Source organism: Pteropus alecto, unplaced genomic scaffold (assembly GCF_000325575.1).
Source record: "Pteropus alecto unplaced genomic scaffold, ASM32557v1 scaffold88, whole genome shotgun sequence".
NCBI lineage: Eukaryota > Metazoa > Chordata > Mammalia > Chiroptera > Pteropodidae > Pteropus > Pteropus alecto.
This window is the reverse complement of record NW_006494611.1, coordinates 11,157,530-11,168,821: the sequence shown is the minus strand read 5'-3', so window position 1 is coordinate 11,168,821 and position 11,292 is coordinate 11,157,530. Positions and strand designations below refer to the sequence as shown.

At 54.0% G+C, this 11,292-nt stretch overlaps 1 protein-coding gene across 1 annotated transcript; it reads right to left on the bottom strand.

The window, feature by feature from the left end:
- Positions 1-5,692: 5,692 nt before the first annotated feature.
- Positions 5,693-11,288, bottom strand: SFRP5 (secreted frizzled related protein 5; the record flags this gene model as incomplete). Its single annotated transcript, XM_006925902.3, has 3 exons — positions 5,693-6,775; positions 8,566-8,643; positions 10,850-11,288. Coding segments are annotated over 3 exons (864 nt in total), but the record flags the coding sequence as incomplete, so codon positions are not given.
- Between the last annotated feature and the right edge of the window lie 4 nt (positions 11,289-11,292).

Below are 11,292 nucleotides of genomic sequence, written 5' to 3'. Positions count from 1 at the left end.
TGAAGCAGGTGCTGTTCTTCCCATTTTACAGGTAAGGAAATGGAGGTCCAGGGAGGTTAAGTAGTGGCCCTGAAAGGCTGGGCATGGCGCTTTGCAGAGCAGGGCTGGATATGAGCCATTATCTTCCAAACGGTAGGCCTGGGGCAGTGAAGAGTGGAGGGCGAGGCCCTGCATGTGCAACTAAGACAGGTACCGGGGTGCCCTTAGCTCGCTGCGGCCTTGGCCTGGTCTAGGTGGGATTCCGCAAAGCCCAGGAACTTCCCCTAGGGCCGGAGAGGTCCTACAGCTGCAGAGGGGAATCTGAGAGGCAGGGAAGCAGCTGGGACCCTGTCTTGGCAGTTTTTACAGATCGGTATGTTCACTTTAAAAACTATTAAAGCAGCCTCAGCAGCCTGGTGGAATAATGAAGATGGAGGAAGAGAAAATACTGCCTTGAGCAAAAGGGGACAGCAGTGATAGTACAGGCCTAGGGAAGAGGCAGCTGAGGCTGCACCCACACTTCTCATGGAGAGCGTGTGTCACAGTAGATCAGTTGGAAGGCTGCCCAGAGATCATCCAGCGTAGTCTCCCATTGCGTAAGTGACATTGCATCCATTTGACAATGCGTGTTCCCCACTGTGTTAGATGGAAATGAGACTTACAGCCTGCATTAGCCAGGGAGTGTCCTGGTGGCAGTAGAGGTAGGCTCTTTCCGTAGGCTGGCTCCATGCTTGGCCCTGCTCTGCCATCAACTGTAGCCATGCGAGTTGCCACGGGGTCATTGTCCCTGTGCCTTTCTGTGCTGATTTCCTTATCTGTGAAATGGGCATGATAGTGACATTGGCCTAAAAGGGCTGCTGTGAAGACTAAATGAGATAGTCCTTGTTAGGTTGGAGTGTAGTGCCTGGCACATAGTAAGCGCTCAGTAAATGCTAGCTTATTACCATCATCCTGGCTATCTTCAGGGAAAGAACAAACAACTCTGCCCTGGATGGCTTAGAACAGCATTTTTTTACAATTAAAAATTTTTTTTTTTTATTACAGAGAACAATCTTAGATTGTTACTCAGGAAAGAATCTCAGTGAGGCCAGAGTGTAGTTGGAATAAGCAGAGTCAGTATTTTATTTTCGGAAATGAAAACAATGCCTAATGTTGGTGAAATGCAGACTGTGAAGCAGCTTGTGGGGCATGGGAAATGGACGTGAGAGGGTTCCCATCATGTGGGGTTGGGAGCCCCATCGAAGGGAAGCTGGGGGGCTACCTCCTTGTCCCCTGGAGGTGCATGTGAGGGCCTCAGTGACAGCAGACTGAGGATGGACAACTTCAAAGGGCAGGTACCATTGGAAAAATGAAACCACGGAGGGATTTACCAAGATTGGATCGTGCCTCACAGTTGGCTGGGTGGGGTGAACGGTGTGAAGAGGATTGAACATGGGGATGGCCTGGAAGACGGATTGTCCATTGCAGAGCTGGGTGCCTGTTTAAAAGATTCCTTCTAGTTCTCAAGCACCCAGGAGGAAGGGGCAGTAGCCGGGTTCAGCTACAGCTCTGGTGCCTGCTGGGGCAGAGCTGGGGTGGCCTGCCAGCTCCCACAGCCTGGCTTGGGTTGAGGATTCTGCCTGTCTTTTCGTGGTTTGGTAGTGGTAGGGAGCAGCCTCCAGTGGCCATGGCAGACCTTGAACTGGCTGCGCTTTCTAGGATCTTTGTGGTCCTTGATCACCTTGCCTTCGGAACTGAAGCCAAATGAAGCTTCATTTTTATTCTCTTGTCTCCACGGAACCTTTGAGGCACCCCTTTTGAGGGGCCCTGACTCCAGCATCTATTCTACATCTGGTGGCCCTAAGATAATGATAATATCTACATTTATTGAGCACTTATGCCAAGCAATAGGTTGAGCCTATTATTTCATTTAAATCTTATGACAGTCCCCAAAGCTAGGTTCTGTTCATCTCACTTAACTGATGCATAAGTGGAGGCCTGAGGAGGTTAAATAACCTGCCCCAGGTCACATAGCTAGTGAGTCGAATTGTGCCCCAGGTACCTATAGATGCCTCATAAAGAAACTTTGGGAGAACATAGCAATACTATCAACCTCCCCACTGTTCTGCCTTGCCCCCACTAGCTCCAGGAGCGTCTGAGCCACTGAGCTAACAGAAGGGGCCTGCCCACCCCCACCCCTGATGAAGTGGGCTCAGCCTGCAGGGGAACAGAGGCAGCCTTGTGGAGCTGCCCCCAACTCCGCCAGCTCTCAGCAACCCCACTCCCCCTCCTTGGCTGGGTTTGTTTCAACACCCAGAGCAGCACATTCCATTCCGTGGCACAGCTGGGGGCTGGGGACTCCGGATTCCCCTGGCTGCCTGCTCTCTTCACGGCCCCAGCAGAGCCTCCTGTCTGGGCTGGGACACTGGGTCCCAGCCACACACATTCCAGCAGCAACCACCCCCCACGTTGGATTTCCCAAGGAATGAACTTTAGCCAGGAATATAGCCAGCTAAACAGTTGTGGGATGTGAGCTTCCTTTGTGGGACCCAAGAGGCTGAATGCTGATGGGGCTGAGGCAGTGGGGGTGGGGTAGGGTGTCGAGGTGGGCCGCTCTGGGAGTTGGGAGAAAAGCCACAGTCTGAGGCTGGCTCTTCTGCTGCTGTCCGGGCTCTTGCACTGGGATCAGAGCAGGGCTCCCAGAAATCTTCCTGTGAGGCAGGGTGGCAGAAGCCTGGCTGCCTGTAACCCCCGGCCTGTCCTCGGCTTTGTCCCCTGCGATTAAGAGCATGGGGTCAAATCTTAGCACCACTACCATGTACCAGCTGTGTGACCTTCAACGAGTTCCTTAACCTCTCCGAGCCTCAGCCACCTTATCCTTAAAATGGGGATAATAATAGTACTTCCCTCAAAGGGCTGTTGGGAGGCTTAAATCAGAATGTTAAACTGCTCTGAATAGTGTCTGCCACCCAGCATGGTCTTGATACTTATTGAACATGGGTATTACATGTCTTGTCCCTTATACTGGCTTACACACCACCTGGGGATGTATTTTTTGAAGTAAAACCCCAAATGTAGTTTCCATGCCCCTTCTGAAAGTAACAATTCTGGCTTTTACATAAGATGTTCCTATCTTTTCCTTGCCTTCCTGTCCGTAGTGGTTTCTTAGTTGATTAACAAGTCAATTAGGGATTTACTGAGCACCTATAATGTGTAGGCACTGTGCTAGGGCAAGGCCTTCGGTTAATAAAAATACTAATTACCATTTAACGAACGTCTAAATGCTGGGCATTGTTTCCAGGAACTTTTCATATGTTTTCCCACTTAACACTCATTTCCCTTGTGAAGTAGACATTATCACTCCATTTTACAGCTGGACCATGTTCCCAGTGTCCTATGGTCACTTAAGTCACAGGATTGGAACCCAGAACTGGGCTTTACTGCCTCTGCTTAGCGGATCCTCAGTGTTCAGCAGCCTACCCCAAATCCTTCCTGTTCTCTATCAGAGCTCTGATTTTGTACCCAGCTAAAACACTTGACTGCTCCCTTTTAACTAGGGGTGGCCATGTGACTGAGTTCTGGCTGGTTAGCTACAAGTGGAAATCTACCAGGTGTGACTTGTTGGGAAATTACTGTTTTCCTGATCAAAAGGGCCAGACGCAGCTGACGCGCTGTTTTTGCCGTTAGCCTTTCCCCGCCTTGCTGCCTGCCTGGAGTGTGGCTGAGAAGTTGGGGGAAGGAGGCACCGTATTGTAACCACAAACACAAAAGCACCCCCTGGCAGAGCAGGAAGAGAGAATGAGTCTGGGACATGGACCTCCTACCTGCCCACCTCCAGACTTCTTGTGTGGAAACCCCACTGTTTTTGGGGGTTTCTGTTCCACGCAGTCAGATGCCATCTTTCACTGATACACAGCCCAGATGCTCGCTGGGCAGCCACCAGCTGCCTGTCTCCAGACCAACCAGGAGGGAGTGTTTTGTGACTGAAGGCAATGAAGGGTGGGGTCAGGCCTTGCAGGGCCTCCCTGGTCTTTAGGAGGATTCTTCTTGGTCCTAAGGAAGAGAGACTGCTCAGGGCGTGACAGCAGATATTGAAGACAGAGCTGGTGTACAGAGCAGGGCCTGACCCCTTTGTTGGGGGTGGGCGAGACGTTTTCCTGGGCTGTGTAAAGGGAGCCTCTCCCTGCCTGCTCCCTCTCGCTGGCTGCCAGCACCTGACAGAGGTCAGTATTGTGCTCCAGCCAGAAGAGGCCCAGTCCTGTGTGTTCAGTGGAAAAATAATCCCTGGTCCTGGTTGACCATAGAAGTGTCCGTAAATATTTGGTCGGGGTAGGAGGCTGGGAGACAAGGGGTGGATTCAGGGAGCCAGGTGGGTTGGGCAGGCTTTGGGTGAGGGTGGGTAGCAGTGGCTTCCTCAGAGGTGAGGAGAAACAAGCAGGCCTCTGCTGCTTCTGACCTATGGCGAGGCCACCTGACAGCCCAGGGATGTGATTTATGGGCAGGCTGTCAGACCACCTGTTAGCTCACACTGGCCCCACGGCAGAATTCAGGCCCTCTGGCCTTTTCGATTTTCTGAGGCAACATGCTCCTCTGAGAGTCATAGGAGCCAAGGTTTTTCTCACCTCAAGGGAATGAGGCTCCATTGTCTTGGAGGAGGAGCAGGGCTTGACTGGACTTGGCATGCTGGCTGTACCCTCGATGGTGAGAAAAGTCCCTCTGGGGGTGTCCACAGCTTCCTGTTCTAGGCACATGTACCCATCCTTCAGTATTTGTTGACAGACTCCCCAGGGACTCGTTCTGGTCACCACCCCTTCCAAATGCTGGACATTTGAGTGGCAGCAGCCTGTTGGCTCCATTTCAAGGCTCATCCCCTCCCTGCCCCATCCAGCTCAAGGGATCAGCCTCCATCTGCTCTGAGCTCATTGAAGAAGCCTCCTCAGGCATTACAGCTGGTCCCTTCCCTGTGTGCAAGACCACCACCTTTCCAGCCTGAGGTAACCTCCTCCTGCCTCAGCTGTGGGCTTATTTAGATGATCTAGACGGAGGTTCTCAACCAGGGCTGCCTGCCACCCAAGAGGGCGTCTAGGAATGCTGATTTCTAAATACCCCCAGAGATTTGGATTTATTGCTTCCATGTGGAGTCCACTGTTTTGTAGAAGCTCCTTAGATGACTGGACAGTTTATGTGTTAAAATGTAGATTCTGACACTGCCAGTCTGGGTGGGGCCTGAGCTTCTGTGTCATGCTGGTGCTCTGGTCCAGGGACCACGCCGAGTACCACTGGTCTGCACTGTCATCTTCTACAGGTCAGGGCCAGTGCCCAGGGGCGTCTGAGTGCTGAAGGGCAGGAGTGACACTTTTACACCTCTGGCTCTTTGCAGTAGTTCCACGGCCCAGCCTTCCTGGGCTCCTCGGAGCAGGATTTGTCCACGTCAGGGAGACGCTGCAGGCCCCTGGGAAAAGGCTGGGGAAACTGGCATCTCTGTCCCTCCTCAAGGACAAAAGGATGGCCATCTCCATCCCTCATTAGTGGTGGGGGTGAGAAGGATGACCCTTGCGGTGTGCTCCTGGGGGTCTTACACTAACACGGGCATCGCTCTTAGGCATTCTGAGTGTGTCTGTGTGGACAGGCCGTGGGTTACGACGAGGGCTTCTCTCTAAAAGTCACTTCTGAACCTCCCTCTCCCTACCTCTGGGGAACTGGCTGACAAAGAAATCGCCTGGTCAAAGCCAACTTATTTACTTTGATTTAATTAAAAACTTAAAAAAAAAAAATTAAAAAAAACAACCCCTACCTGCATCCATCTAGTACCTATGGCCTCGCAGTAGTAGCAATAATTTACTCGTCATCAGGGTAAAAGGACATGCAGGGGGCTGAGAAATGAACCCCGAGAAGTGAGCCTATAAGAGGGGGTCTGGGCTGGGCTGCTGTCCAGTCTAGGGGGAGGGGAACTGGGCAGAGGGATAGCCAGGAGGTGTGGCTGGAGGGTACTGAGACCCTTTAGGGGCTATGAGAGGACACATGAAGGGGCAGTGGGGACAGAGAACTGTCCCCCAACTAGCTAAGCCTAATATATCAAGACTTCCATCTCCAAGGTGAGGCATTGCCACCCGCAGAGGGGAGCTGGCACCACAGCTCACTCCAGAAGCTCCCTGGGCTGTTCAGAGCCCCTCTATCCTTCCTTTGCCCTCTCCTGCTGCTGCCTACTTTCTGAGGCCCTGGAGGTTTCCCCCCAAATGAGAAAGCTTTGCTTCTAAGAAAGCCCCCAGCCACCCCAGAAACCCTTGGTCGAAGGCAGCCCAGGCTCCATGCTCATCCCTTAGGGCTTGTGCTGGTAACCACTTTCCCACAGGGGCCAGGTCAGCCTGGGACTGGGGGCAAGGCCAGGGGGGCAGGAGGTGACAGTGTGCCCCAAGGATGGGAACAGAGGTCAAGGCACGGCTGGCTGGTGGGACAGGGAGGGGTACCCTTCAGTGGGGCTCAGCGGCCCCGTAGAAGAAGGGGTAGTAGAGGGAGCAGGGGTAGGAGAACATGAATTTGACGGCGAACTTCATCTCCTTATTCTTCTTGTCCCAGCGGTAGACGGCCATGAGCAGCAGCTGTCCGTCCACTTTGCGGCCCATGACCAGAAAGCTGCCGGCCAGGCTGTTCAGCTGTGGGCAGGGGCAGCCTGCACCGTTCTTCATGTGCAGCACCAGCCTCTTGGTGTCCTTGCGCTTCAGGGGGCCTGGCTTGAGCAGCTTCTTCTTTTTCTGGGCTCCAATCAGTTTCCGGTCTCCATTCTCTATCTTGATCTCCTTGATGCGCATTTTGACCACTGTATGTCAGGGAGGTGGACAGAGGACAGTGTGAGAATAGTCAGGTTTACTCAAGTCACTGGTGGCCCCACAGCTGGTGCTTGTGCCCAAGGCCCCAAGCCTGGGGCTTGGGGAGGTAAAGTTTATACATGTACATTTAAATATTTATGAAGCTCCTATCATGCGCTGGACTTTCACAGACATTATCACATTTCATCCTGGAGGTAGGATAAGGGTAGGGGGAAATGAGTATTGAAGAGGTTGTGAGCTGCCTGAATTCTAGAGCCTGGATTGAATGGAGGTCTAGCTGACTCCAGAGCCCATGTCTTTCCATGACCAAGTGCAGGGATGGGGAACAGGGGGTTGGGCTCTCCAGGGAGGGAAATATTGGGGGCGGGGCGACCAACTGGAGGCAGGGTTTGGTGGAGAGAGGTCCTTGTGATGGAGGGAGGCTGGACTTCATGATCTCTGGGGATGCTTCTGAATGGGATTTCTGGCTGTGTGTGCGTGTGCATATGTGTATGGTGTGGAACGTACCTGGGGTGGGCATGAGTGTGTGTGTGTGTGTGTGTGTGTGCGCGTGCATACACATGGTGTGAGTGTGGTTGGAGCTGTGGTGGGCTGATGTTTGACAGCCGGCTCGAGGGAACGGGTCTGCTCTGTAGCTTGTGGTTTCCATGGGGTAAATACTCCCACTATGACCTGGCCCATCACTGAGCCCAGGTTGGGAAGTACTGCGCACAACCAGCTCTTGCTGGTGCGAACACACCACTGTAATCTGTGTGAAACTGTGTAGTGTGGGTGTTGGTGGGAGTGTGAGTGTGTGGGGGGCAGTGAGGAGATGTAATTTAAGATCAAGAGTGGTCAGAGACTGGCTGTCCAGGGCACTCCAAGGTGACTGCAGAGAGCATATATAGTTGGGGACAGAAAGTACTGAACTTGGGGGTAGTCACTTGAGCTAGTCTCCCCTTTCTTTAGGCCTCTGGGCCCCTATCTCTGTAAGCGGCCAGCGAGAAGCCAGAGAATAACTTTGTCCCCCAGGAAAGGAAATCGTTATAAAATCTCTTTCCTTCTCTCTTTCTTCCCTTACCTCCTCTCTTTTTCTCTCTTGGACACACACACACCTTGCAACAGTGGTATTCTCTTTTCAAACAGACTACTGACATAACAGACCTGCCGAAGTAAGGATTTCATTGCTCCCTCCCTTTTATAGACAGGGAGGCTAAGGCACAAAACAGAAGCCGACTTGGCAAAGATCACAAACTGGGCTGTGTGGTCCATGCAGGAGCCAGAGCCTGACGAGACTTGGCTCAGCTGCCCCAGGAATGGGGAGGCTCCAGGATGAAGCTGTGGGGCAGGTGACCACAGCTCCCCTGGCCAGAGTGCATTGGGTACTTGGCAGACGTGTCCAGGGACAAGGGGGCTGCACTTCCATCCTGAAGCCTATCTCTCCCCCCACCCCTAGCTGCCCCCATCTATCTTGGAGTTAAGCCTGCTTCCTCCAAAGAGAACCCAGCCCTTGAGGGCCCTCTATGGATAGTGCCAAGGGAGAGCTGCAGGAGCCCTGGACAGGGGTGGTTCTGAGGCTTATGGACCATAGCCTTGAGGGGCTTCTGAAGCCCCTGAGATGATATTAAAAAAGAGGTGCATTTCTCTGGGGAGAGGGTTCGTGGTTATTATCAGAGTCTAAAAGGGGTCCATGAGGCAAAAACAGTGATGGATGTGGGCACGTGTATTCATATGTGTGTGTGTCAAGAAGGAGGGGCTGGGGGTGGCCTCAGGGCAGTAGCCGTATGGACTCTACACTCACCGAAGTCACTGGAGCACATCTGCTCCATGAGGCCGTCAGCGCTGTGCTCCATCTCACACTGGGCGCAGATCTTGGTCACTGACGAGAGAAGCAAGAGTGGGGTCAAGGGAGGCTGGTGAGGGGGTTAGAGTCCAAAGAGCCACTCAGAGTGCAGGCCCTCTGACTGGCAAGCCGCCACCCCCTGCTAAGCCTCCACTTCCTCATCAGAAAATGGGATGATGGTAGTGATAACACCACCTGCTCCCTGAGTAGTTGTGAGGATGAAAAGAGACGCCGTAGTGCGTGCACGATTGCCCACGACCCTGGCAGCTGCAACCTTGACATGCATTTTCTTCTAAATTTTGTTACATTTAATCCTCAGCCTAGGAAGTAGGTATTATTCTTAGTTTAAAGAAAAGGAAACTGAGGCCCAGAGTGGCTACCCAAGTATGCAAGGCTAGTGAGATCTGAGCTTAGAACTCAAGGTTTGTGACCTCCAGGCTAGTGCTGGGGTGGGGGTGTTTGCGGGGTCTTTCTAGGAACACGGGGTCCAGTCAGGTGGATAGACAAGTGATGCTGGCAGGGCAGAGACGGTGGTAGGGGAGCATCACCCCTCCCCTAAAGTGGGCAGCTTAGCCTAGCCAGATCTTACGCTATTTCAAAGCAAGACAAAAAACTTGTACTTTTTGTATGAAATATTCTGAGTTTTGTCTGTTAGCCAGACAAACTCAGGCTGCTTCTGCTTCAGGTCCTGACCTCTGCTCTCCTATGTCTCTGTCTCCAAGCGGGCAGACAAACTCAGGCTGCTTCTGCTTCAGGTCCTGAGGTCACCGCACAGCACCTGACCTCTGCTCTCCTATGTCTCTGTCTCCCCAGACAGAGACACCCCAACATGGCAGAAAGAGGGGCTCAAAGAGGGCAGGAGTGTGAGGGCAGGGGCCGGGTGGGATTCTGAGCCTGGCATTTCCCTGTCTTGCAGGTTGTTAATGGTCGGGCTCTGAGAAACCACAACAGGAACCAGCTGGGATCCCTGCTGGGGACTGAGCTATCTGCTTGAGATGGCTCTCTCTCCCCTGCTTTCCTCATCCCATTTCCACCCTGAGGGTACGGGGAGGGGGGTTCCCTTTTCTCAGCATTTCCCAGTCATAGGACCCCAACCCAACTGAGACTCTCAGGGGAGGGTATGGTGTGTAGGACTGGGTACTGACGTTAGCCCTGGTGGGGAGGCATGCTAGGGTCCAGTTGCATTTTGGGGACCAAGTCATATAAGAAAGAGGGAGAGAGGTGAAGTCCCAGCATGGAGGCTCCTTAGACTCTCCTATTAACTGCCTAGGCAAAGCTTTTCTGTTCAGTGCCACGGTTTATCCTCCTGTCTGGTGCCTGGCCGGGGTTACTCTGCCTAGAAGGAGTTCAGCAGATATCGGGGGAAGGGTGAGGGGGACACACAGTGAAGGGGAGGCTGAGACCAGGGAAGAATTAGGGGAAATGGGACTTGAGGGGTGGGAGGCAGCACATAGGATGTGATAGGTTTCAGGAACTTCAGGACTTGGGGTTGCTTCCTATTTTACAGATAGAGAAACCGGGGTTCAAAGTTAAGCAACTCCCCTAAGGGCAGGGCCTGCCGATCTGCTCTTTCTTTTGTACTGAGCTTCGCCCAAAGGTCTCTTAGCCAGTGGGATAGGGGAAGAGACTGGGAGAATTTAGGGTTCCCAGGTACAGAAAACAGGGGGGATGGATACCGTAGCCCAGGAGTGCACTTAGCCCCCAGTCTTTCATTATATCCCTTCAGCTCTCCTTCCCTCCCGAGGTCCCAGCACGGGTGAGGATGCTTGCCGTGGTGCCTCGAGTTGTGGGGGAGGCAAAAGGCATTGTTTAGCGACTCCGGGACAGTCTTGGGCTGAGAGAGGCAGTAGGGCATTTATGTGGATGCCGCCCCAAGATGGGGGGACAATATTGGGGCCACCCCAGCGGCTCCAGCGGCTTGGGAAGGCAGGCGCTGCAAAGGAAGCCAGGAGAGTTTTCAGGAACGGAGTGGGAACAGGGAGAACCAGTGGGAATATGTAGAGCTACAGGGAGGCACTATTCTGGCAGTCCACGGGGAGGTGGGAACCCCTGAAGAATGTGGGAGACAATCCCCGGGCGCTCAGGGCTGAGCGAGGGAGGGCTGTTTGTGTGTACAGGGGGCGATACCTCTGGGGGACTCATAGAGCTCTGCTAAGGGGTTGGGGGAGCAACATCCAGCCGGACCCAGTTCGCGGGCACCCAGGGCCATTGGAGGGCGCGGGGGCGGCGGTGGCGGCGCTACCTGGAGGCGCAGTGGCGGGCAGGTGCCCGAACTGCACAGCGATGCAGAGGTCGTTGTCCAGGGGGAACTTGTGGCAGTGCAGCATCTCGGGCCAGGGGAAGCCGTAGGCCTCCATGAGCGGCGCGCAGCCGGCGCGCACGGCCTCGCACAGCGAGCGGCACGGGTAGATGGGCTGGTCGAGGCAGACGGGCGCGAAGAGCGAGCAGAGGAAGACCTGCGTGTCCGAGTGGCAGCGCTTGGCCAGCAGCGGCAGCCAGCTGCTCGCCTGCTGCTTCACCTCGGCCAGGCTCTCGTGCTCCAGCAGGTTGGGCAGCCGCATGCGCTTGTAGCCCACCGTGTGGCAGAGCGGCAGGTCGGCGGGGATGTCGAGGCACTGCGGCGGCTTGGAGTACGAGCGCCCGTGCAGCGGCTGGGTCTGCCACCCATAGTAGTCCTGGCCGCGC